General features: G+C 65.4%; 1 protein-coding gene across 1 annotated transcript in view; it reads right to left on the reverse strand.

The window, feature by feature from the left end:
* Positions 1-3,232: 3,232 nt before the first annotated feature.
* IGHMBP2 (immunoglobulin mu DNA binding protein 2) overlaps positions 3,233-20,670 on the reverse strand; it is a 29,743-nt gene continuing 12,305 nt past the window's right edge. Inside the window, exons 7-15 of the mRNA XM_062185338.1 lie at positions 20,272-20,419; positions 17,178-17,352; positions 12,796-12,978; positions 10,999-11,114; positions 10,519-10,613; positions 8,737-8,860; positions 5,168-6,124; positions 4,494-4,666; positions 3,233-3,861 (exon numbers count right to left, since the gene is read on the reverse strand). Of these exons, the coding sequence (XP_062041322.1) occupies positions 3,664-3,861; positions 4,494-4,666; positions 5,168-6,124; positions 8,737-8,860; positions 10,519-10,613; positions 10,999-11,114; positions 12,796-12,978; positions 17,178-17,352; positions 20,272-20,419 (2,169 nt within the window). The 3' untranslated portion in view covers positions 3,233-3,663. The remainder of the gene's footprint in view (positions 3,862-4,493; positions 4,667-5,167; positions 6,125-8,736; positions 8,861-10,518; positions 10,614-10,998; positions 11,115-12,795; positions 12,979-17,177; positions 17,353-20,271; positions 20,420-20,670) is intronic.

Raw genomic sequence — 20,670 nt, forward strand, 5'->3', positions numbered from 1 at the left:
CTGAGCGTGTGGAAAGCTGTGGCGGGCTCTCCCGGCACACCCATGGCCGGCAGGAGTGGACGGAGTGCACGCCGGTCTCTGAGCGCGTGGAAAGCCGTGGCGGGCTCTCCCGGCACACCCATGGCGGCAGGAGTGGATGGAGTGCGCAGCCCTCGCACGCGGCTGGGAGGAAGCGACATGTTGCAGGCACGCCACAGAGGCCCTGGAGTTCCTTACAAATAAACAGAGACCAACCACAGGACATGGTGACTCCATGCCAGAGACCACACCCGAGAAAGGCGCAAACCCACTCCCACAGTGGCTGCAAGCACGCGCAACCCCAACATCCACCAGGCACCGAGTGGCCAGACAAGAGCTCACCGCGGCTACCCGTGCGGTAATGTCCTGACCACAGAGAGGGGGTCGGCAGTGTGGTGCCGCGGGCTAAGCGGTGGCCTGGGACACCTCCACCCCACACTGGGGCACCCGTTCCAGTCCCGACTGCTCCGCTTCCGACCCAGCTCCCTGCTACCGTGCCTGGGAGGCGGCACAAGACGGCCCAGGTCCTCCAGCCCAGGTCACCCACACGGGAGACCCGGATGGAGCCCCTGGCTCCTGGGCTTGGCCTGGCCCAGGCCTGGCTGCTGTGGGCATTTGGGAAGTGAACCAGCAGAAGGAAAAATCTCTCTCCTTTTAAAGAAGATGAAAACAAAAACATTTTTTAAAAGAAGAATCAAAGATTTACACACGCCACAGGTGGGAAAACCCCACAAACACGTATGAAGTGACAGACGCCACACGCCACAGCAGGTTGTACGTGAGGGGCTCGTGACTCACAATCTTCCGCATCGCATATACTTGCTGCTGCTTCCCTCTGCACAGCTTCCGGAGGCAGCCTGCATCCCAGAAAGGTGAGTGTGTCGGCACACAAGCTGGCGGGAGACCGCCAGGGCGGGGGGAGGAAGCGGGGTCTCGTGCCCCAGGCCGCGGGGATGTCCATGTTCGCCCCGCACCTCCAACGCCCCAATCTCACGCTAACAGCACCCCAGGCCGCACAGGAACCCCTTGGCGCTGGGGGCAGGAGACGGGGCCGATACGTGGGTCCTGGGAAGACGGGGAGGTGGGCAGAGAGGGGCAGGGGACAAAGGCAGGCAGAGGCTGGAGTGAGGGAGACCGGGCCACGTGTCCTCCTGCCCGGGGGAGGCGCACGCTCCCTGCTCCATCTTCCTCCAAGCAAAGAAGTTTCCAGACCAAATAAGGCCGTGCCTCTCCAGGCTCCTGGCACAGGACACAAGCTCAATACTTGCCAAGGCTCCAGCCTGGACCCAAGCCTTCCCAGAGCAGCCACGGCCCATCGGGGACTCGGATCCCTCCGGGTAGTACTCCCAGCAAACCAAGGTAAACACACAGGGCCGCCCCACAGAGGGCGGGGAGCCAGGCGCCCCCACGCCGAGGGGAGCACAGCTCACCAGCCACCCTCACCTCTGCCTGGGCCAGGGCCATCTGCTGGCCATCAGGGGCCACACGTAGTGTCACCCCCACTTCACCACAGCAAGCGCGTCAGGTGCGGGTGCTGTTCCGAGGGCTTTGAGCGTCCGCCCCTCCTACTCCCCCATCTCCCAGGTGGGAAGACTGAGCCCGGTGAACCTGGGGGCAAACCCCAGGGCTGACCTGCTCGGAAGCCAGGGCGCTACAGTCTGCGCCCTGTGACCCCGGGTGCCAAAGAAGACAGCAGGGACGCCTCGGGGCCAGCTCTCCGGGGAAGGGGTCCCCAGCCCGGGTGCCCCTTCTGCAGAGGGTCCAGGGTCGGTCCTGTCAGCAGGTCACCCCGCTGGCTGGGGGGACAGCGGGCTCAGAGGGCTTTCCCCCTCTTGTTTGCAAAAAGTATTCGTTTCCATGAGAGACAGACAGGTAGAGACACAGAGACGGTGCCCATTCACTGGGCCACTGAACACCCATGATGGCCGGGGCTGGGCCAGGCTGGAGCCAAGCACCGGGAGCCACGCCTGACGCCCAGCGTGGATGGCAGAAACTGCACCCCGAGAGCCATCGCTGCTGCATCACAGGGTGTGCGGCGGCAGGAAGCTGGAGCCGGCGGGACCGCAGGGCACTGACCCCAGGCCCTCCAACCTGGGGCCGGGCGTCTGAGCTGCGAGACTCAACGCCTGCCCTGCCCTTGGTCGGACGCCCGGGCCAGGCCCAGCGTGAGGGCATTTACCAACTTTTCCCAGCAAGTCCTCTCTGGGGTGAGAAATGGAGACCCTCGTGCTGCACCCTGCCGCTAGGACATTTTAGCCAGCCTCGGCCACCATGTGAGCGGGGGGCGGGGAACAGGGGTGCACAGAAGCCCCTCGCCCTCGCCCGCACGTGCGTCCCTGCCTTGGCCCAGCAGCCAAGGGGGCAGCCACGCGCACCGCACAGACTCGCTGGAGCCACGGCAGTGCTGGCACACGGTCACGCTCTGCCCTCTGCTCTGAGCTCTTTCTGGAGGGAGGCCCGGGTGAAGGGACCGCGCCGGGCCCCAATCCTGCTGAGGGCACAGGCAGCCTGACTCCACGCTGGCCGTGGGGGGATGGGCGCCCCCAGCCAGAGACACAGGGACACCAAAGACCCTTCGGCAGCAAGTGACAAAGACTCAAGGCAGGCTTCAGCTACCTAAAGACAGCTTAGGGCCGGCACCGTGGTGCGACGGTTACACTGCTGCTTGCGACACCAGCGTCCCTATCAGAACCGCGACCAGTCGAGTCCCGGCGGCTGCACTTCCGATCCAGCTCTCTGCTGTGGCCTGGGAAAGCAGCAGAAGATGGCCCAAGTGCTTGTGCCCCGCACCCTCATGGGGGACCCGGAAGAAGCTCCTGGCTTCGGAACAGCTCAGCTGCGGCCGTTGCGGCCATTTGGGGAATGAACCAGCGGTTCGAAGATTCTCTCCCTCTCTGTGTAACTACCTCTCAAATATTAAAAAAGAGAAAGCGGAAGGGAGGGGGGAGGGCGGGAGGTTAGATGGCAGTTTACTAGTTCAGGACTTGGGGGGATGGGGCAGGACGGCCCCGCCCGCCCGGGCGGCCTCTCCGTCTACACCAGGCCGCCTCTGCCGCGGGGCTCTTCCCCCGGAGTCGGCAGGAAATTCCGCAGAGAGGCCATTTTCATCCCACCTGCCCACAGGACCAGAACCTCCCCACGCCACGCTCCTGAGACGCCCTGCACACCATTGCCGCCGCCGGAAACCGGAAACGGAGACGCCAGCCCAGACCGCGCGGTGCAGCTGACTTTATTTGGTTCTGGAGTGTACGTCCCTGTGACGCCAAACCCTGAGGCCGAACGCATCACCACACAGCTGGCGAAGCGCGGAGGGCCCTGGGAGGGAGCCCCAGCCTGAGAGCGGAGCTGGGGCGGCTCCTTCCCCATGGCCAGAAGCTGGCTGGCCCGAGGCGCAGTCTGAGGCCAGGCACACGTCCAAGGGAACAGGGCCTTCCCCAGCCCCCGCACTGGGATCTGGGCTGGAGCACAGTGAAGGGGGCCCCAGGAGGCGGGCCCGGGCGGGAGCCAGGGAGAGCCACCTGCTGCCCCCGCGTGCTTGCCACACTCCTGCCACTCCGCAGAGGCCCTGCGTCTCCCATGGCTGCTCCACGCCACGCAGCAGGCTGGGGGAGGAGACGGTGTGGCCTGGCCGTGGGGACGCGGCGCTCACGTCCCCCGCTCCTTCTTCTTGCTCGCCCTCTGGCTGCTGAGCTCGCCCAGCTTCTTACCCAGCTTCCTCTGCAGCTGCGCCCTCCTGGCCGGGTCCAGGGACCTGTCCTTGGCCCCACTGCCGGCATACAGCACGCCCTCCCGGCTGATCCTCTGCCGCGCGTGCGCTCGGGCCTTCTCGCCACAGCCGTGGACCTGGGGAGGACTGAGAGTCAGTGGTGGCTCAGGTGCGGGAGCCCACACTGCAGGCTGCCGGGTGGGGGTGGGGGGCTGGAGGCTACAGCCCCCAGAGGACGTGGCCAGGAAATGCCCTCCACAGGCCGCGGCCAGTGTGCTCACACTCCCCAGTACACCCCACGCCCGACTCCTCCAGGCGGACTGGCCTGGCCTCCACTCCCCAGTGCCCGGTTGCACCCCAGGGCCTTTGCACGTGCAGGCTCCCCAGCCGATTCACGCCTTAGGTCTCAGCGTGGCCACTGCAGCACCCCAGGACAGAGACCAGTCCTGCTCCGGCCCCAGCTCCACACGTGGCCGGGAAGGTACTTAGCACACGGGCTCCGGAATGGGCACGGGCGGACGGCTGTCAGCTCTGAGCACGGACTGCCACACAGACATCAGCCCGGCACTCTGCCGACGCGGCGGCGACAGTAGATGCCGCATTTTATTGACTTGTGCCGACTGCTAGAACCAGTCATGCCTCGATGTCACCCGCTCTGCCTGCGAAGCCACTCCGAGCTCACGCTGAGCTGACTCCGTCTGTAGCCGATCTCCCTGGCCCCGGCCCCGCCCCGGCCCTGCCCCGGCCCGGCCCCGGGAGGGCAACAAACCTCAGGCAGGTGGTGGCTGAGGCAGTAGCGGTGGCTGCAGAGCTGGCAGAGCTGGCCCAGGGCGGCGACGCTGGCTGTGCACCTGGCGAAGCTGCAGGTGTTGTCGGCCTTCACGGCCGCCGAGACCAGGGCGTCGAAGTCCTCCTCCGGGGGCGGGTCTCTGGCCGGACGCCCTGGAGAAGGCCCGGTGCCACTGCAGTGAAGCCTCAGCACGCCGCGCCCGGCGCCACCCCCACCACCTTCACTGTGTGTGCAAACGCCGGGGTCTGCCCAGCTGCGGGGGCCCCTGCGACTCCCCGGGCTCTTCCCGAGCGAAGAACCCAGAGACGCCCAGCCACTCTCCATTGGGTGGGCTCCCGGAGGGGCGGGGGCGGCACGCACGGCCGCAGCCCAGGCAGAGCCCACACAACACGGCTGCGTGTGCAACAGGCTGGGACGCCTGGGCCCCCGGGGTCCCGAGCGCTTTGCCCAGGAAGTCATCCCAAGGTGCCCTGCTGAGCACGAACACCAGCCACCCCCACCAGCCCAGGAGCCGAGGGAGCCCAGCCAATGTCCCTGCTGGCTCCTCCAGGCCCTCTGCCTGCCACCCAGGCCCGGGCGCTTCCTCCGTGCCAGGCCTGCACCGGCCCCGGGGCAGGGCACCGTCACTGCGCGCGGCGGCCACCACCACTCACCTTTCGCGTCTTTCTTCTTCTTCTTCCCGGGGAGTCTCTGCAGCCCGGCGCCCCCAGTCGGCTGCCCCTTCTCGGTCTGCGGCCTAGGCTCTCCCTTCGCCCTCTGCAGTCTCTCCAGGTGGAGCGCCTTCAGGTCTGGCTGGCCCTGGCCGCGCGGCTCCCTGGGGGGCTGCTCCTCGGAGGGCTGCTCCCTGGAGGGCTGCTCCCCGGAGGGCTGCTCCCCAGAGGGCTGCTCCCTGGAGGGCTGCTCCCCAGAGGGCTGCTCCCTGGAGGGCTGCTCCCCAGAGGGCTGCTCCCTGGAGGGCTGCTCCTCGTGCGCGGGACCCAGGGGCGCGGGGGGCCCAGGGGCCGTGCTGTCCGCCGGCGCTGCAGGCGGCCGGGAGGGCGGGGTCCTCTTGCTCACGGTGATGTACCTGGCCTTCCCCTCCCCCGCGCTGTCGTGCCTCAGCCCCAGCTCCTCAGCTATCTGGTGCACCTGCAGCCTGTCGTGGGCGTTCAGGGACGCGGGAAACTCCAGCCGCGTCTCCTCGCTGGCCACAAACTCGGCGAGGAGGGCCCTGAAGTGCTGCGCGCTGCCTCCGCCCCCGGCTCCGCTGGGGCTGGCTTGCGAGGGGGCTCCGGACCCCGCCGGCTTCCCGCCCGGCTGCCTGCGGGGCTGCCTGGCCGCCGCCGCAGCCTCCTGGGCCCCCTCCTGCCGCCGACGCCCAGCGGGCTTCCGGGTGGCCACGCTGGGGCCCCGGGGCTTCTCGGCGGCTGGGCTGTAGTTTTCAGGGACAATGTCGTCAAGGTGCTCGAAGGCGGTGCGCACTTCTCCGTGCTCCGTGAAATAATCCACCAGGGTCTTCAAGAAAGCGTGGTTGCTGACGGTGCGGGAATCGCACACGACTGCCACGTGGCGCCGGGCGCGGGTCACGGCAACGTTGATCCGCCGGTCCTCGGCCAGAAAGCCAACTTCCCCTGAAGAAGGGCCGCAGTGAGGGGCAGACCAGCGGCCAAGAAACCCCTCGCTCTCGCAGGAGCCCTCCCGCGGCCCCCAGACAGCCGTGCCCACTGCACGCCACGTGCGGCTCTGCCGCGCTCCACACAGGTGCTGGCAGCTCTCAGACTGCCGCTCGTGTCTGGGCGACAGCGGCCTGACGGGGGCCCAGGGACCACTTGCAGGCAGCTGTCCCGCCGGAGCCGAGCCCGCCTTCCGCCTCCTACTGCGAAGGCTGCCCGGCCCAGAGCGAGGGCCGTGGCCGCAGAACCACCAGGCTCACGGCTGAAAGCCAGGCCCGGCCTCAGGGGCTCCGGGCCGCTGCCAGCCCACCCTGCGCTCCCAGCCCCCCGCCTCGCCCTGACTGCACGCTCATGTCTAAGCCTCCAGACTCAGTTCCCTCTGCCTGTACAGCCTTCTCCCCCTCAGCAGGCTGAGGTCTGCTCCCCAGCACCCACTCAGGGGGCCCCGCCCCAGAAAGGCCCCGCAGACCCCCTGAGCAGGCCCCATAACAGCTCCCAAAACCCCACTCAGGTGTCCCTGCCGCAGCCTGCGTGGACCCCCTGAGCAGGCCGTGTGGACTCCCTGAGCAGGCCATGCGGACCCCCTGAGCAGGCCGTGCGGACCCCCTGAGCAGGCCGTGCGGACCCCCTGAGCAGGCCGTGCGGACCCCCTGAGCAGGCCGTGTGAACCCCCTGAGCAGGCCGTGTGGACCCCCTGAGCAGGCCGTGCGGACTCCCTGAGCAGGCCGTGCGGACTCCCTGAGCAGGCCGTGCGGACCCCCTGAGCAGGCCGTGTGGACCCCCTGAGCAGGCTGTGTGGACCCCCTGAGCAAGCCCCGTGGACCCCCTGAGCAGGCTGTGTGGACCCCCTGAGCAGGCTGTGCGGACCCCCTGAGCAGGCCCCGTGGACCCCCTGAGCAGGCCGTGCGGACCCCCTGAGCAGGCCCCGCGGACCCCCTGAGCAGGCCCCACGGACCCCCTGAGCAGGCCGTGTGGACCCCCTGAGCAGGCTGTGTGGACCCCCTGAGCAGGCCCCACAGATCCCCTGAGCAGGCTGTGTAGACCCCCTGAGCAGGCCGTGTGAACCCCCTGAGCAGGCCGTACGGACCCCCTGAGCAGGCCGTGCGGACTCCCTGAGCAGGCCGTGCGGACCCCCTGAGCAGGCCGTGTGGACCCCCTGAGCAGGCTGTGTGGACCCCCTGAGCAAGCCCCGTGGACCCCCTGAGCAGGCTGTGTGGACCCCCTGAGCAGGCTGTGCGGACCCCCTGAGCAGGCCCCGTGGACCCCCTGAGCAGGCCGTGCGGACCCCCTGAGCAGGCCCCACGGACCCCCTGAGCAGGCCCCACGGACCCCCTGAGCAGGCCGTGTGGACCCCCTGAGCAGGCTGTGTGGACCCCCTGAGCAGGCCCCACAGATCCCCTGAGCAGGCTGTGTAGACCCCCTGAGCAGGCCGTGTGAACCCCCTGAGCAGGCCGTGCGGACCCCCTGAGCAGGCCGTGCGGACTCCCTGAGCAGGCCGTGCGGACCCCCTGAGCAGGCCGTGCGGACCCCCTGAGCAGGCCGTGCGGACCCCCTGAGCAGGCCGTGCGGACCCCCTGAGCAGGCCGTGCGGACCCCCTGAGCAGGCCGTGTGGACCCCCTGAGCAGGCCGTGTGGACCCCCTGAGCAGGCCGTGTGGACCCCCTGAGCAGGCCCCACGGACCCCCTGAGCAGGCCGTGTGGACCCCCTGAGCAGGCCGTGTGGACCCCCTGAGCAGGCTGTGTGGACCCCCTGAGCAGGCCGTGTGGACCCCCTGAGCAGGCCCTGTGGACCCCCTGAGCAGGCCCCACAGATCCCCTGAGCAGGCCGTGTGGACCCCCTGAGCAGGCTGTGTTGACCCCCTGAGCAGGCCCTGTGGACCCCCTGAGCAGGCTGTGTGGACTCCCTGAGCAGGCTGTGTGGACTCCCTGAGCAGGCCGTGTGGACCCCCTGAGCAGGCTGTGTGGACCCCCTGAGCAGGCCCCGTGGACCCCCTGAGCAGGCCCCACGGACCCCCTGAGCAGGCCGTGTGGACCCCCTGAGCAGGCCGTGTGGACCCCCTGAGCAGGCCGTGTGGACTCCCTGAGCAGGCCGTGTGAACCCCCTGAGCAGGCTGTGTGGACCCCCTGAGCAGGCTGTGTGGACCCCCTGAGCAGGCCCCACGGACCCCCTGAGCAGGCTGTGTGGACCCCCTGAGCAGGCCCCACGGATCCCCTGAGCAGGCTGTGTGGGCCCCCTGAGCAGGCCCCACGGGCCCCCTGAGCAGGCTGTGTGGACCCCCTGAGCAGGCCCCACGGGCCCCCTGAGCAGGCTGTGTGGACCCCTTGAGCAGGCCCCACGGGCCCCCTGAGCAGGCTGTGTGGGCCCCCTGAGCAGGCCCCACGGGCCCCCTGAGCAGGCTGTGTGGACCCCCTGAGCAGGCCCCACGGGCCCCCTGAGCAGGCCGCAACACAGCCCTTGCCCCACCGTGTGACTTGGTCTCTTGCACCCGACCCAAGCCCCCCGAGGACGGGGCAGGCGTGGCGCCTGGCAGAGCCGACAGCCTGACACCAGCAGGTCCCCCCGCCCCTACCTTTCCTGTTGGACCGGACAAAGGACAGGACCACGGCCTCCTTCTCTCGTCCCTGGAAGCCGTCGACGGATCTGATTTCCAGCTCGGGGTGCCTACGGGCAAGGCTCTGTCGCAGTAGGTCCACCTGAAAGATGAGGCAAGGCATGGCCCCGTCACATCCCACCTCCCCAGGCAACTTTACGGCCCTGCCCTCTGGGGCCGGTGCTGTGACGTGGTGGGCTAAGCCTCCACCTGCAGCACCGGCATCCCATATGGGCACTGGTTCGAGTCCCGGCTGCTCCACTTCCCATCCAGCTCTCTGCTGTGGCCTGGGAAAGCAATAGAAGATGGCCCAAGTGCTTGGGCCCCTGTGCCCATGTGGGAGACCCGGAAGAAGCTCCTGGCTCCTGGCTTTGGACTGGCCCAGCTCCTGCCACTGCGGCCAACTGGGGAGCGAACCAGCGGATGGAGGGCTCTGTCTGCTTCTGCCTCTCTCTAACTTTGCATTTCAAATAAATAAATAAAATCTTTAAAAAAATAAAAAAAGGCTCCTGCTCCTCAGCAGAGGCCTCACAGCCACGGCCCAGGGACGGCGTCCACGCGGCCCCTCTCACAGGCGTGGAAGAGAACAGACAAGAAAACGTGTCACATGAGCCCTGTCACCAGGTAACATTAAACATGTCACACGTGACCCCCCCATCAGGTAACACACCAGCATGTCACATGACTGCCTCGTCCCAGGTAACACAAGCATGTCATGTATGACCGCTTGTCACCAGGTAACAGGTGACATGTAATGTCACATGTGAGCCCCCGTCACTAGGTAACAGGTAAGAATGTCACACATGAGCTGAGCCCTGTCACAGGCAACATGTAAGCACGTCACATGATCTCCGTTATTAGGTGACACACGAGCCACTTCACAGATGAGTCTCATCACTGTGTAACCTGCAAGCAAGTCACAAAAGTCACCAGGTAACGGGTAAGCCTGCCACACGTGACCCGTGGTCACCAGGTAACGGGTAAGCCTGCCACACGTGACCCGTGGTCAGCAGGTAACGGGTAAGCCTGCCACACGTGACCCGTGGTCACCAGGTAACGGGTAAGCCTGCCACACGTGACGCGTGGTCACCAGGTAACGGGTAAGCCTGCCACACGTGACGCGTGGTCAGCAGGTAACGGGTAAGCCTGCCACACGTGACCCGTGGTCACCAGGTAACGGGTAAGCCTGCCACACGTGACCCGTGGTCACCAGGTAACGGGTAAGCCTGCCACACGTGACCCGTGGTCACCAGGTAACGGGTAAGCCTGCCACACGTGACCCGTGGTCACCAGGTAACGGGTAAGCCTGCCACACGTGACCCGTGGTCACCAGGTAACGGGTAAGCCTGCCACACGTGACCCGTGGTCACCAGGTAACGGGTAAGCCTGCCACACGTGACCCGTGGTCACCAGGTAACGGGTAAGCCTGCCACACGTGACCCGTGGTCACCAGGTAACGGGTAAGCCTGCCACACGTGACCCGTGGTCACCAGGTAACGGGTAAGCCTGCCACACGTGACCCGTGGTCACCAGGTAACGGGTAAGCCTGCCACACGTGACCCGTGGTCACCAGGTAACAGGCAGGCATGTCAGATATCTGCCACTCACCAGGTAACAGGCAGTCAGACAGGCAGCGAGACCGACCGACCCTGCTCTGGGCACAGGGAGGCCAACCCCACCCGGACCCGCTCACTGTGGCCTCCTCAGCGCGTGGCTGGCTGAGCCCCAGGCTGCACGCAGGGGACAAGGGCTCGTGCGCACCTGCAGGTTGTAGGGCGTGATGACGGCTATGTCACTTGCTTGGACCCCAGCATCCACCAGAGCCTGGATGTGCGAACTGACGAGGCGGACTTCACCTGAGGGGAGGAGGGCGGGTGGGTGTGGGCGCGTGTGCGGAGGCACACCCGCCCGCCTGGAAGGCTATGGCGCCCATCAGCTGAGTGGGAGCCGTGCCAGGTTCAGGAGACAAGAACCCAGGGCACCAGCTATTGGAAACACACACCCGCACGCTCCCACGCACCCCATTTATCAGCCCTGGCTGTGGAACCTGGGGACGTTAGGCCACGTGCCCAGGTGGAGAGCACGCCCCGCTGCCCGGGACCCACGGCCGTCCTGGCGTCACAGCGCGCTGCCTCACCTCCGGAGGGCCAGGTTCCGGGACCTCCTCCCTGCCTCCGCCCCCTCGGCCCCTGGTCAGGCCGGCCAGCTGACAGATGGGGCCGTGTCCACAGAGGCACTCACCAGGGTTCCCCTTGGACTGGCTGCCCTCGTCCAGCTCAAACAGCCCACAGCCAGCGGTGTCCACCAGCAGCAAGGGGATGCCCGTCTCCTCGGTGGCGGCCACACCTGGGAGGTCCCTGGCACACAGCGTGCACGTGAGTGGTGGCTGGGGGCAGCGACAGAGCCAGCCCCTCCCCCCAGGAAAACGTGGGCCTGCACGTGGAGAACACAGGGCCCAGCAGGGGCACCAGGGTCAGTGGTGGGCCAGTGAGGGCAAGGGGGCCAGGTGGGAGTCAGGGGAAAGCAGGGTCAGAGGTGGGAGTCAGGGCAAGGTGGGGCCCAGTGGGAGCCAGGACAAAGTGGGGGGAGGCAGGTGGGAGTCAGGGAAGGGGGGACAGGTGGGAGTCAGGGAAGGGGGGCAGGTGGGAGTCAGTGCAAAGGTGGGGCAGGTGGGAGTCAGGGAAGGGGGGCAGGTGGGAGTTAGGGAAGGGGGGCAGGTGGGAGTCAGTGCAAAGAGGGGGCAGGTGGGAGTCAGGGCCAAGAAGGGGCAGGTGGGAGTCAGGGAAGGGGCCAGGTGGGAGCCAGGGAAGGGGCCAGGTGGGAGTCAGGGAAGGGGGCAGGTAGGAGTCAGGGAAGGGGCCAGGTGGGAGTCAGGGAAGGGGGCAGGTAGGAGTCAGGGAAGGGGGCAGGTGGGAGTCAGGGAAGGGGGGGCAGGTAGGAGTCAGGGAAGGGGGCAGGTGGGAGTCAGGGAAGGGGGCAGGTAGGAGTCAGGGAAGGGGCCAGGTGGGAGTCAGGGAAGGGGGCAGGTAGGAGTCAGGGAAGGGGGCAGGTGGGAGTCAGGGAAGGGGGGGCAGGTAGGAGTCAGGGAAGGGGGCAGGTGGGAGTCAGGGAAGGGGGCAGGTAGGAGTCAGGGAAGGGGGCAGGTGGGAGTCAGGGAAGGGGGCAGGTAGGAGTCAGGGAAGGGGGCAGGTGGGAGTCAGGGAAGGGGGCAGGTAGGAGTCAGGGAAGGGGGCAGGTGGGAGTCAGGGAAGGGGGCAGGTAGGAGTCAGGGAAGGGGGGGCAGGTGGGAGTCAGGGAAGGGGTCAGGTGGGAGTCAGGGAAGGGGGCAGGTAGGAGTCAGGGAAGGGGGCAGGTGGGAGTCAGGGAAGGGGGCAGGTGGGAATCAGGGAAGGGGCAGGTGGGAGTCAGGGAAGGGGGCCAGGTGGAGCCAGGGAAGGGGGCCAGGTGGGAGCCAGGGAAGGGGGGGCAGGTGGGAGTCAGGGAAGGGGCCAGGTAGGAGTCAGGGAAGGGGGCAGGTGGGAGTCAGGGAAGGGGGCAGGTAGGAGTCAGGGAAGGGGCCAGGTGGGAGCCAGGGAAGGGGGCAGGTGGGAGCCAGGGAAGGGGGGGCAGGTAGGAGTCAGGGAAGGGGGCCAGGTGGGAGCCAGGGAAGGGGGGGCAGGTGGGAGTCAGGGAAGGGGGGCAGGTAGGAGTCAGGGAAGGGGGCAGGTGGGAGTCAGGGAAGGGGGCAGGTAGGAGTCAGGGAAGGGGCCAGGTGGGAGCCAGGGAAGGGGCCAGGTGGGAGCCAGGGAAGGGGGCAGGTAGGAGTCAGGGAAGGGGCCAGGTGGGAGCCAGGAAGGGGGCAGGTAGGAGTCAGGGAAGGGGGCAGGTAGGAGTCAGGGAAGGGGGGGCAGGTAGGAGTCAGGGAAGGGGGAGCAGGTGGGAGTCAGGGAAGGGGGGCCAGGTGGGAGTCAGGGAAGGGGGCCAGGTGGGAGCCAGGGAAGGGGGGCCAGGTGGGAGCCAGGGAAGGGGCCAGGTGGGAGCCAGGGCTGCGTCACTCACTGCAGGAGGTGCCCCGCCACAGAGGGGTGGGCCGTGAGCTGTCCGTGGTACATGGTCTCCGAGGCCCAGCGCATGATGGCCTGGTGCATGCGGTACTGCACCGTCAGCACCCGCACCACGCTCTCGCCGTGCTCCTCGGCCAGCCGCTCCATCAGGCTCCGCGACAGCCCCGCCAGTGCGGCCCTGTGCCGGGGGGAAACGAGGGCCTGAGTGCCAGGGTCCGCACGAGACCCTGCAGCCGAGTGCGACAAGCCGCCCTCAGCCTCGGGCCCAGCGCAGCCTGGTTCCAACCCTGAACCCTGGGCCCCGAGACACTGCACCTGGCGATGACCAGCCGCACGCGACAGGCGGGGCCTGGCTGATGCACTGGGACGGGGCAAGGACCCTGACACGGGGTGGATCCTGCGTGGTCACACACCACACAACAGGTGGGGCCTGGCTCACGCATGGGAGGGGCGAGGACCCTGACACGGGGTGGACCCTGCAGGGCCTGGCTGGCACACTGGGAGGGGGCGAGGACCCTGACACGGGGTGGACCCTGCAGGGCCTGGCTGGCACACTGGGAGGGGGTGAGGACCCTGACACGGGGTGGACCCTGCAGGGCCTGGCTGGCACACTGGGAGAGGACGAGGACCCTGACACAGGGGTACACCCTGCAGGGCCTGGTTGATGTGCTGGGAGGGGCAAGGACCCGGACACGGGGTGGACCCTGCAGGGCCTGGCTGGCACACTGGGAGAAGACGAGGACCCTGACACAGGGGTACACCCTGCAGGGCCTGGCTGATGTGCTGGGAGGGGCGAGGACCCGGACACAGGGTGGACCCTGCAGGGCCTGGCTGGCACACTGGGAGGGGACGAGGACCCTGACACGGGGTGGACCCTGCAGGGCCTGGCTGGCACACTGGGAGGGGCGAGGACCCTGACACAGGGTGGACCCTGCATGGTCACACGCCGCAGGACAGGCGGGGCCTGGCTGATGTGCTGGGAGGGGCGAGACCCGGACACGGGGTGGACCCCACACAACAAGGGACTGCAAGATGCCACACTACAGGCTCTCAAGATGGAGCAAAGGGCCGTGAGCTGACAGACACGGTGGTGTCCAGGGGCAGGCGGAGGCAAGATGTCGTCTCCGGGAGCTTGTGGGCCGTGAGCCCCGTTGACACTCAATTCCAACATCTGACCTCCAGAGCCACGAGGCCACACCTCGGGTGGCTGGAAGCCACTTGTGTTTGTGGCCACTGGTCACAGCAGTGACAGGAAAGTGAACAGGACACCTGGCAGAGCGCGAGACGCTGCTGGCGACGTCAGTGGGCCTGGGCTCACGGCTCAGCCCTGCTTCCAGTGCAGCCTCCTGCTGATGGGCACCGTGGGAGGCAGCAGCGATGGCTAAGGGACCAGTACCTGTGTCCCCTGGGGCCAGTGCCGTGTCCCAGCAGGCCAAGCCGCTGTTAGCATCTCATGAGCGCCAGGTCAAGTCCTGGCTGCTCCACTTCTAATCCAGCTCCCGCTAAAGCACCTGGGAAAGCAGCAGACCATGGCCCCGGCACTTGGGCCCCTGCCACCCACATGGGAGACCCGGATGGAGCTCCAGGCAGCTGGCTTCCGCCTGGCCAGCTCTAGCTGCTGTGGGCAGTTGAGAATGAGTCAGACCAGAGGTCTCTGTCTCTGTCTTACAAATAAACTTTAAAAAAAAAAATTAGTTATTTATTTGAAAGAGTTACAGAGAGATAGAGATCATCCACTTGCTGGTTCACTTCCCCAAATGGCCATAGCAGCCAGAGCTGAGCCAATCCGAAGCTTCGTCTGGGTCTCCCATGTGGGTACAGGGGCCCAAGGACTTGGGCCATCTTCCACTGCTTTCCCAGGTCACAGCAGAGAGCTAGATGGGAAGTGGAGCAGCTGGGACTCGATCCAGCGCCCATATGGGATGCCGGCACTGCAGGCAGCAGCTTCACCCGCTACACCACAGCGCCGGCCCCTCAGATAAACTTTGTAAATTCTTAGAATATGTTGCACTCCAACACTGCAAACACCCGTCAGCGCTGCGGGGCGGGCACTGGCACGGCAGTCAGCCCACCACGCACACCGCGGTTCCTGGGTTCAAGTCCCAATTCCATTCTGGAGTCCACCTTCCTACAAACCTCCATGCTGGGAGGCAGCAACGGGCCACGTGGTCTAGTCCGACACTAACGTGGGAGCCCTGGAGCAAGTTTCTAGCTCCTGGCTTCAGCCTGGTCCAGCTGGGCTGTTGTGCATATTTGGGGAGTGAACCAGCAGACGGGCGCTCTCTGCCTGCCTGTCTCTCTCTCCCGGCTTTTCAAATAAACTTGTAATATTTTTAAAAAAGGAAACCTGGGACTGGCACTGTGGCATAGCAGGTAAAACCACCACCTGCAGTGCCGGCATCCCATATGGGCCCCAGTTCGAGACCCGGCTGCTCCACTTCCGATCCAGCTCTCTGCTATGGCCTGGGAAAGCAGTAGGAGATGGCCCAAGTCCTTGGGCCTCTGCACCTATGTGGGAGACGGAAGAGGGTCCTGGCTCCTGGCTTCAGGCTGGCACAGCCCCAGCCATTGTGGCTATTTGGGGAAGTGAATCAGCTGATGGGAGATCACGCTCTCTCTCTGTAACTCTGCCTTCCAAATTAATAAATCTTTAAAAATAAATAAAGAGAAAAAGAAAAGCTGGCCTGCAGAGCCCTCACACGCGCCAGCCTGCTGCCTGTGGAAAGCAGTATTGTTATTTTTAGTGGATAGCTCTGAAATTTTTTTCTGTACCAGTAAGTTCATCTTTTAACTCCTCTGTTTTCCAAAAATCTTTTATGTATTTATTTATTTGCGAGGCAGATAGGGGTGGGGGGAGCTGCCACATCCTGGTCCACTCCCCATAAGCCCACAACGGCCCCAGGCCAGGTGCAAGTGGAAGCCGGAACTCGATGCGGGTCTCCCGCTGTGGGGCAGGGACCCAGCCGCCTGAGCGTGGCTGCTGCCTCCAAGCGGGCGTTAGCAGAAAGCTGGACCTGCACCGCTGGGCACCGAGCAGGCACCTGACGTGGGCAGTGTAGCCGGTAACCCCCAGGTCACACGCCCACCCCACACACCGCCACATGCGCTGTGTGTGGATTCGCTCACTCCGCCTCCACCACAGCCCGCGTGGGAGGCGGAGGTCCACTCCGGCGGTCAGGACGGTACAGCCCACGTCGGCTGCCCGGCGCGGACTCCAGCCCCCGCTGACGCAGACCCTGGGAGACAACGATGACGGCGCCAGTGACTGGGTTTCTGCCATCCGCACGGGAAACCTGGGCTGCATCGCTGACCCCTGGCTCCAGCCCCAGCTGAGCTCTGGCCACTGTGGGCTCCTGGGACGTGGACCAGCAGATAGGAGAGCGTTCTTGTTCTCTCCCCACCCCCCCACCCCGCTCTCCCTCTCTCACTCCCTTCCTCTCTCTGCCTCACAAATGAAAACTTAAGACCAATAAAATCGGAATCTGGGACCCAGAGGTTAGGGCGCCAGCCCAAGGGCCCAGCTGGGGAGCCGGGGAGCCAGGACCACACCTGGTGTTCAGGAGTGGGGTCCAGGCAGGGGCACCTCGAGGCGCGGGAGGCCGGTGTGGTGGGTCAGTAAGGGGTGCATAACTGGGGGGCTCGGAGGAGGGAGGGGTGAGGAGGAAGGGCAGTACTGCCTCCACCCAGGAGAGCTCTGCTGGCCCAGCTACAGCAACTGGGCATCTCTCCACAGCAGAACCGGGGCCCAAGTGCCCCATGGCCTGCACCATGGGATGTGCCTACAGATGGAACCACAGAGCCCGCACAAGGTGAGCTGCAGGGCAGCTGTCACAGCCCCCCCCCCCCCCCCAGTGCTCGGGCCTGCCTCTCCCCACACTGTGCTGTCACTGCCCCCAACCCCACCCCCAGTGCTCGGGCCTGCCTCTCCCCACACTGTGCTGTCACAGCCCCACCCCCACCCCCAGTGCTCGGGCCTGCCTCTCCCCACGCTGTGCTGTCACAGCCCCACCCCCACCCCCAGTGCTCGGGCCTGCCTCTCCCCACACTGTGCTGTCACAGCCCCACCCCCACCCCCAGTGCTCGGGCCTGCCTCTCCCCACGCTGTGCTATCACTGCCCCCACCCCCACCCCCAGAGCTCGGGCCTGCCTCTCCCCACGCTGTGCTTCTCATAGGCACGGCAGACACACAAGGTAACAAGTACCCACTGAGCCAGGAAACTGGGGGACACCCGGCACTGTGCCTCCGCCCCTCGCCCCGACAAGGACACGGTCCAGTGATCAGCGCAGGGAAACAGGGCAGAGGACCCCGGGCAAGCCCGGCCTTCTGGGCTGGAGCTGGCAGGGCAGCAGAGAAAGGCACCCAGCCAAGGCTCTTACTTGGGGGACACGGTGGTGGGCGGCAGCTGCTTGTGGTCTCCAGCCAGGATGCACTTCCGGGCCCTCAGCAGCGGGATCCAGCAGCTGGCCTCCAGGGCCTGGGCGCACTCGTCCACGATGACCACGTCAAAGTGGCTCTCGGGCAGCAACTTCAGGGGGCCGTCGGGAGAGGCACCTGCCGCGGACAGGGCACCGGGGTCACGGGGGCCCTGGCTGCTTCCTCACAGCCACAACCACACCAGCAACGAGACACGGGCGACGAGGGGGCTGCTCCACCCACCAGCCGTGCACAAAACTACACGGGGCGGGCGCTGAACACAGCACCCGAGGCGCCCACGCCCCACGCTGCGCTACTGTGCACGACGGGTGCCGCGCCCAGCACCCGAGGCGCCCACGCCCCACGCTGCGCTACTGTGCACGGGGCAGGCGCTGCACCCGGCATCCGAGGTGCCCACGCCGCGTTACTGTGCACGGGCGGGTGCCGCGCCCGGCATCTGAGGCGCCCGCACCCCACGCTGTGCTGCCTGGCTCCAGCTCCCAGTTCCAGCTTCCAGTCAGTGCAGACACTGGGAGGCAGCAGGTGATGGCTCCTGCCCCTCACCTGGAGACCTGGGCTGACTCCCCAGCGCCCGGCTTCAGCCTAGCCCAGCCCAGGCACGGCTGGGGCGGGTATCCGGGGAGTGAACCAGTGGATAAGAGCTCCCTTGTATGTCTCTTTCTATCTTTGCCTCTCAAATTGAAAAAAAAGGGGGAGGGGTGTGGAGTCAATTTATCTTAAAATAAGAACAAGGAAGGAACATTAATCTCTCACCATTGGGGCAGGGTTTGGACTAGCAATTCAGAAGCTGCCTGGGAGACCCTCGTGCTATACTGGAGGGCCTGGGTTCAAGTCCTGAGTCTGCCCGTGACTCCGGCCTCCTGCTGACACACACCCTGGGAAGCAGCAGGTGACAGCTCAAGTGGCCGGGTCCCTGCCACCCACATGGGAGACCCAGACAGAGCTTCTGGCTCCTGGCTTCAGCAGGTGTGGGCATTTAGGAGCAAACCAGCAGATAAGAGATTGCTTTCTCTGACTTTCAAATTCATTTTTTTTTAAATATTTATTTTATTTATTTGACAGACAGAGTTACAGAGAGAGGCAGAGACAGAGAGAGAGGTCGTCCATCCAGTGGTTCACTCCCCAGTTGGCCGCCAACGGCCAGAGCTGAGCTGATCTGAAGCCAGGAGCTTCTTCCAGGTCTCCCACATGGGTACAGGGGCCCAAGGACTTGGGCCATCTTCTACTGCTTTCCCAGGCCACAGCAGAGAGCTGGATTGGAAGTGGAGCAGCTGGGTCTCGAACCGGTGCCCATATGGGATGCCGGCACTTCAGGCCAGGGCTTTAACCCGCTGCGCCACAGCACCAGCCCCTCAAATTCATTTTTCAAAAACTTCTGGTTCCAGGGTGGGTGCTGTGGCACAGGTGGGCTCAGCTGTCACTTGGGACACTTGATTCCCACACCAGACCTGGTTCAAGTCCCAGCTGCTCCACTTCCAATCCGGCTCCATGCTAATGTAATGCAGCAGAAGGTGGCCCGAGTCCTTGGGCCCCTGCACCCACGCGGGAGACCTGGAGGAAGCTCCTGGCTCCTGGCTTCAGCCTGGCCCAGCCCTGGCCGTGGCAGCCATGTGGTGAGTCCAACAGCGGATGGAAGATTCTAACCTCTGCCTTTCAAATAAATAAATAAATCTTAAAAAAAAAAAAAAGTTACCATCCAGTATTCCCAATTCTCAAAAAATTAAGTCAAAGCATCACAATATAAAAAAAGAGCTGAATTTATTTCTGGGCGTCAGACGAAACGACACCGGATGAAATGGACAGATGTGAGACTACACACGAAGAGAGCTGAAGGCCAGAGCAGTCAACAGGGTCCAGCTGCTGCCACACAGGGGAGCAAGCTCTGGGGGCGCCGGCCACCAGCCGCACCGCAATGCGCATTCAACACGTCTCAGCTCGGTGTTCCCACAGCAGTTAAAAAGACAACAGCAGACGCGACGATCCAAAATAAAACATGGAAGGATCGAGACACACAGAGAGCGCACGTGGGCAAACACTAGGCAGCCAGAGATCCGCGTGGCTGCAGCCCCCCAGGGAGAGAGGGCGTGCGGGGGGGGGGCAGGTCCCTGGAGAAAGAACAGCCAGAACATTCTCGAAAACTGGTGAGGCCAGAAAGCCAGGGACCCAGGAGGTCAACGACCACAAAACACAAACAGGGAGGGGACCGAGCATGGCGCAGGGCAGCCGGCTGCTCAAGACCAGCAACTACCCAGGAAAGCTGGAGATGCCCGCCCCAGGGAACAAGATGCAGTGCCAGCATCCCATATGGGAGCTGGTTCGAGTCCCGGCTGCTCCACTTCCCATCCAGCTCTCTGCTGTAGCCTGGGAAAGCAGTGGAGGATGGCCCAAGTGCTTGGGCCCCTGCACCCGCATGGGAGACCAGGAAGAAGCTGTCACAGCCACCTGGGGAGTGAACCAGTGGAAGGAAGACCCCCCCCCCCCTGCCTCTGCCTCTCTGTAACTCTGCCTTTCAAATTCAAATAACTAAATAAATATTTAAAGAGAAAAGCAACAGTAACGAGCGCGAGGAGGGGGATGACGTCGGGAGCTGACAGCAGGCGCCGTGGTGCCGGTCCACCGGGACGAGGTACAACTGCGCCGCGTGCAGCCTAACGCGAGCACCGAGGGCACAGACATCGCCAAGAAATCAACAACAAACCACCAGAAAAGCTCGGTTCATCCAAAACAAAACACAAAAAGAGAAGCAGGAAGAAGAAATGGCAGAAACCACAGACCTGGTGACACACGACCCAGGGACGCGTCACCATGAAGAATTCCACCGGGGCAGGCGCTGGCTGGAGCGGACTGAGACACCCCCAGCCCCCCCCACGCCGGGGTCCCCCAGCTCCAGCCCTGCCTCCACTTCTGATCCGGCTGCCTGCTAAGGCGCGCCGGCGGGGCAGCAGACGGTGGCCGAGCGGACGGAGAGCAGCGCCTCCGGGCAGGCCACCTCCCCCAGGGAGCGCGGCGGACGGCGCGGCCCCGGGCCGCCCTCACCTGTGTTCGTGGCGAGGACCACGCTGGCCGCAGTGAGGCTCTCCACCATGGCCGCTTCCTCCCTCGCCTGCAGCTCCTTCCGCAGCAGCCTCACCTCGTCCCGGAGGCTACTCTTCTCTCTCCTGTCCTGGGTCTTGCTGGTCTTCACCTGCAGCGGGCGGCCAAGGAGAGACCAGCATCGAGCAGGCCGCTGCCCACCTCCGGCCCCTTCCCGCTCGCCAAGGGCCCGGGCCATCTCCCCAGAACCTTCCCCGCGGGAGCCACGGACGCACGCACGTGACCAGGCTCCTGAATCCCGGCCCGCCTTGAGGCCCCTGGCACCTGCCTGGGGAGCACCAGGAGGGCCGTGGGGTCCCAGCGGGGTCTTCACCGGGAGTTCACAAGAGGCAGAGACACGGG

This window comes from Lepus europaeus, unplaced genomic scaffold (genome assembly GCF_033115175.1).
Source record: "Lepus europaeus isolate LE1 unplaced genomic scaffold, mLepTim1.pri SCAFFOLD_371, whole genome shotgun sequence".
NCBI lineage: Eukaryota > Metazoa > Chordata > Mammalia > Lagomorpha > Leporidae > Lepus > Lepus europaeus.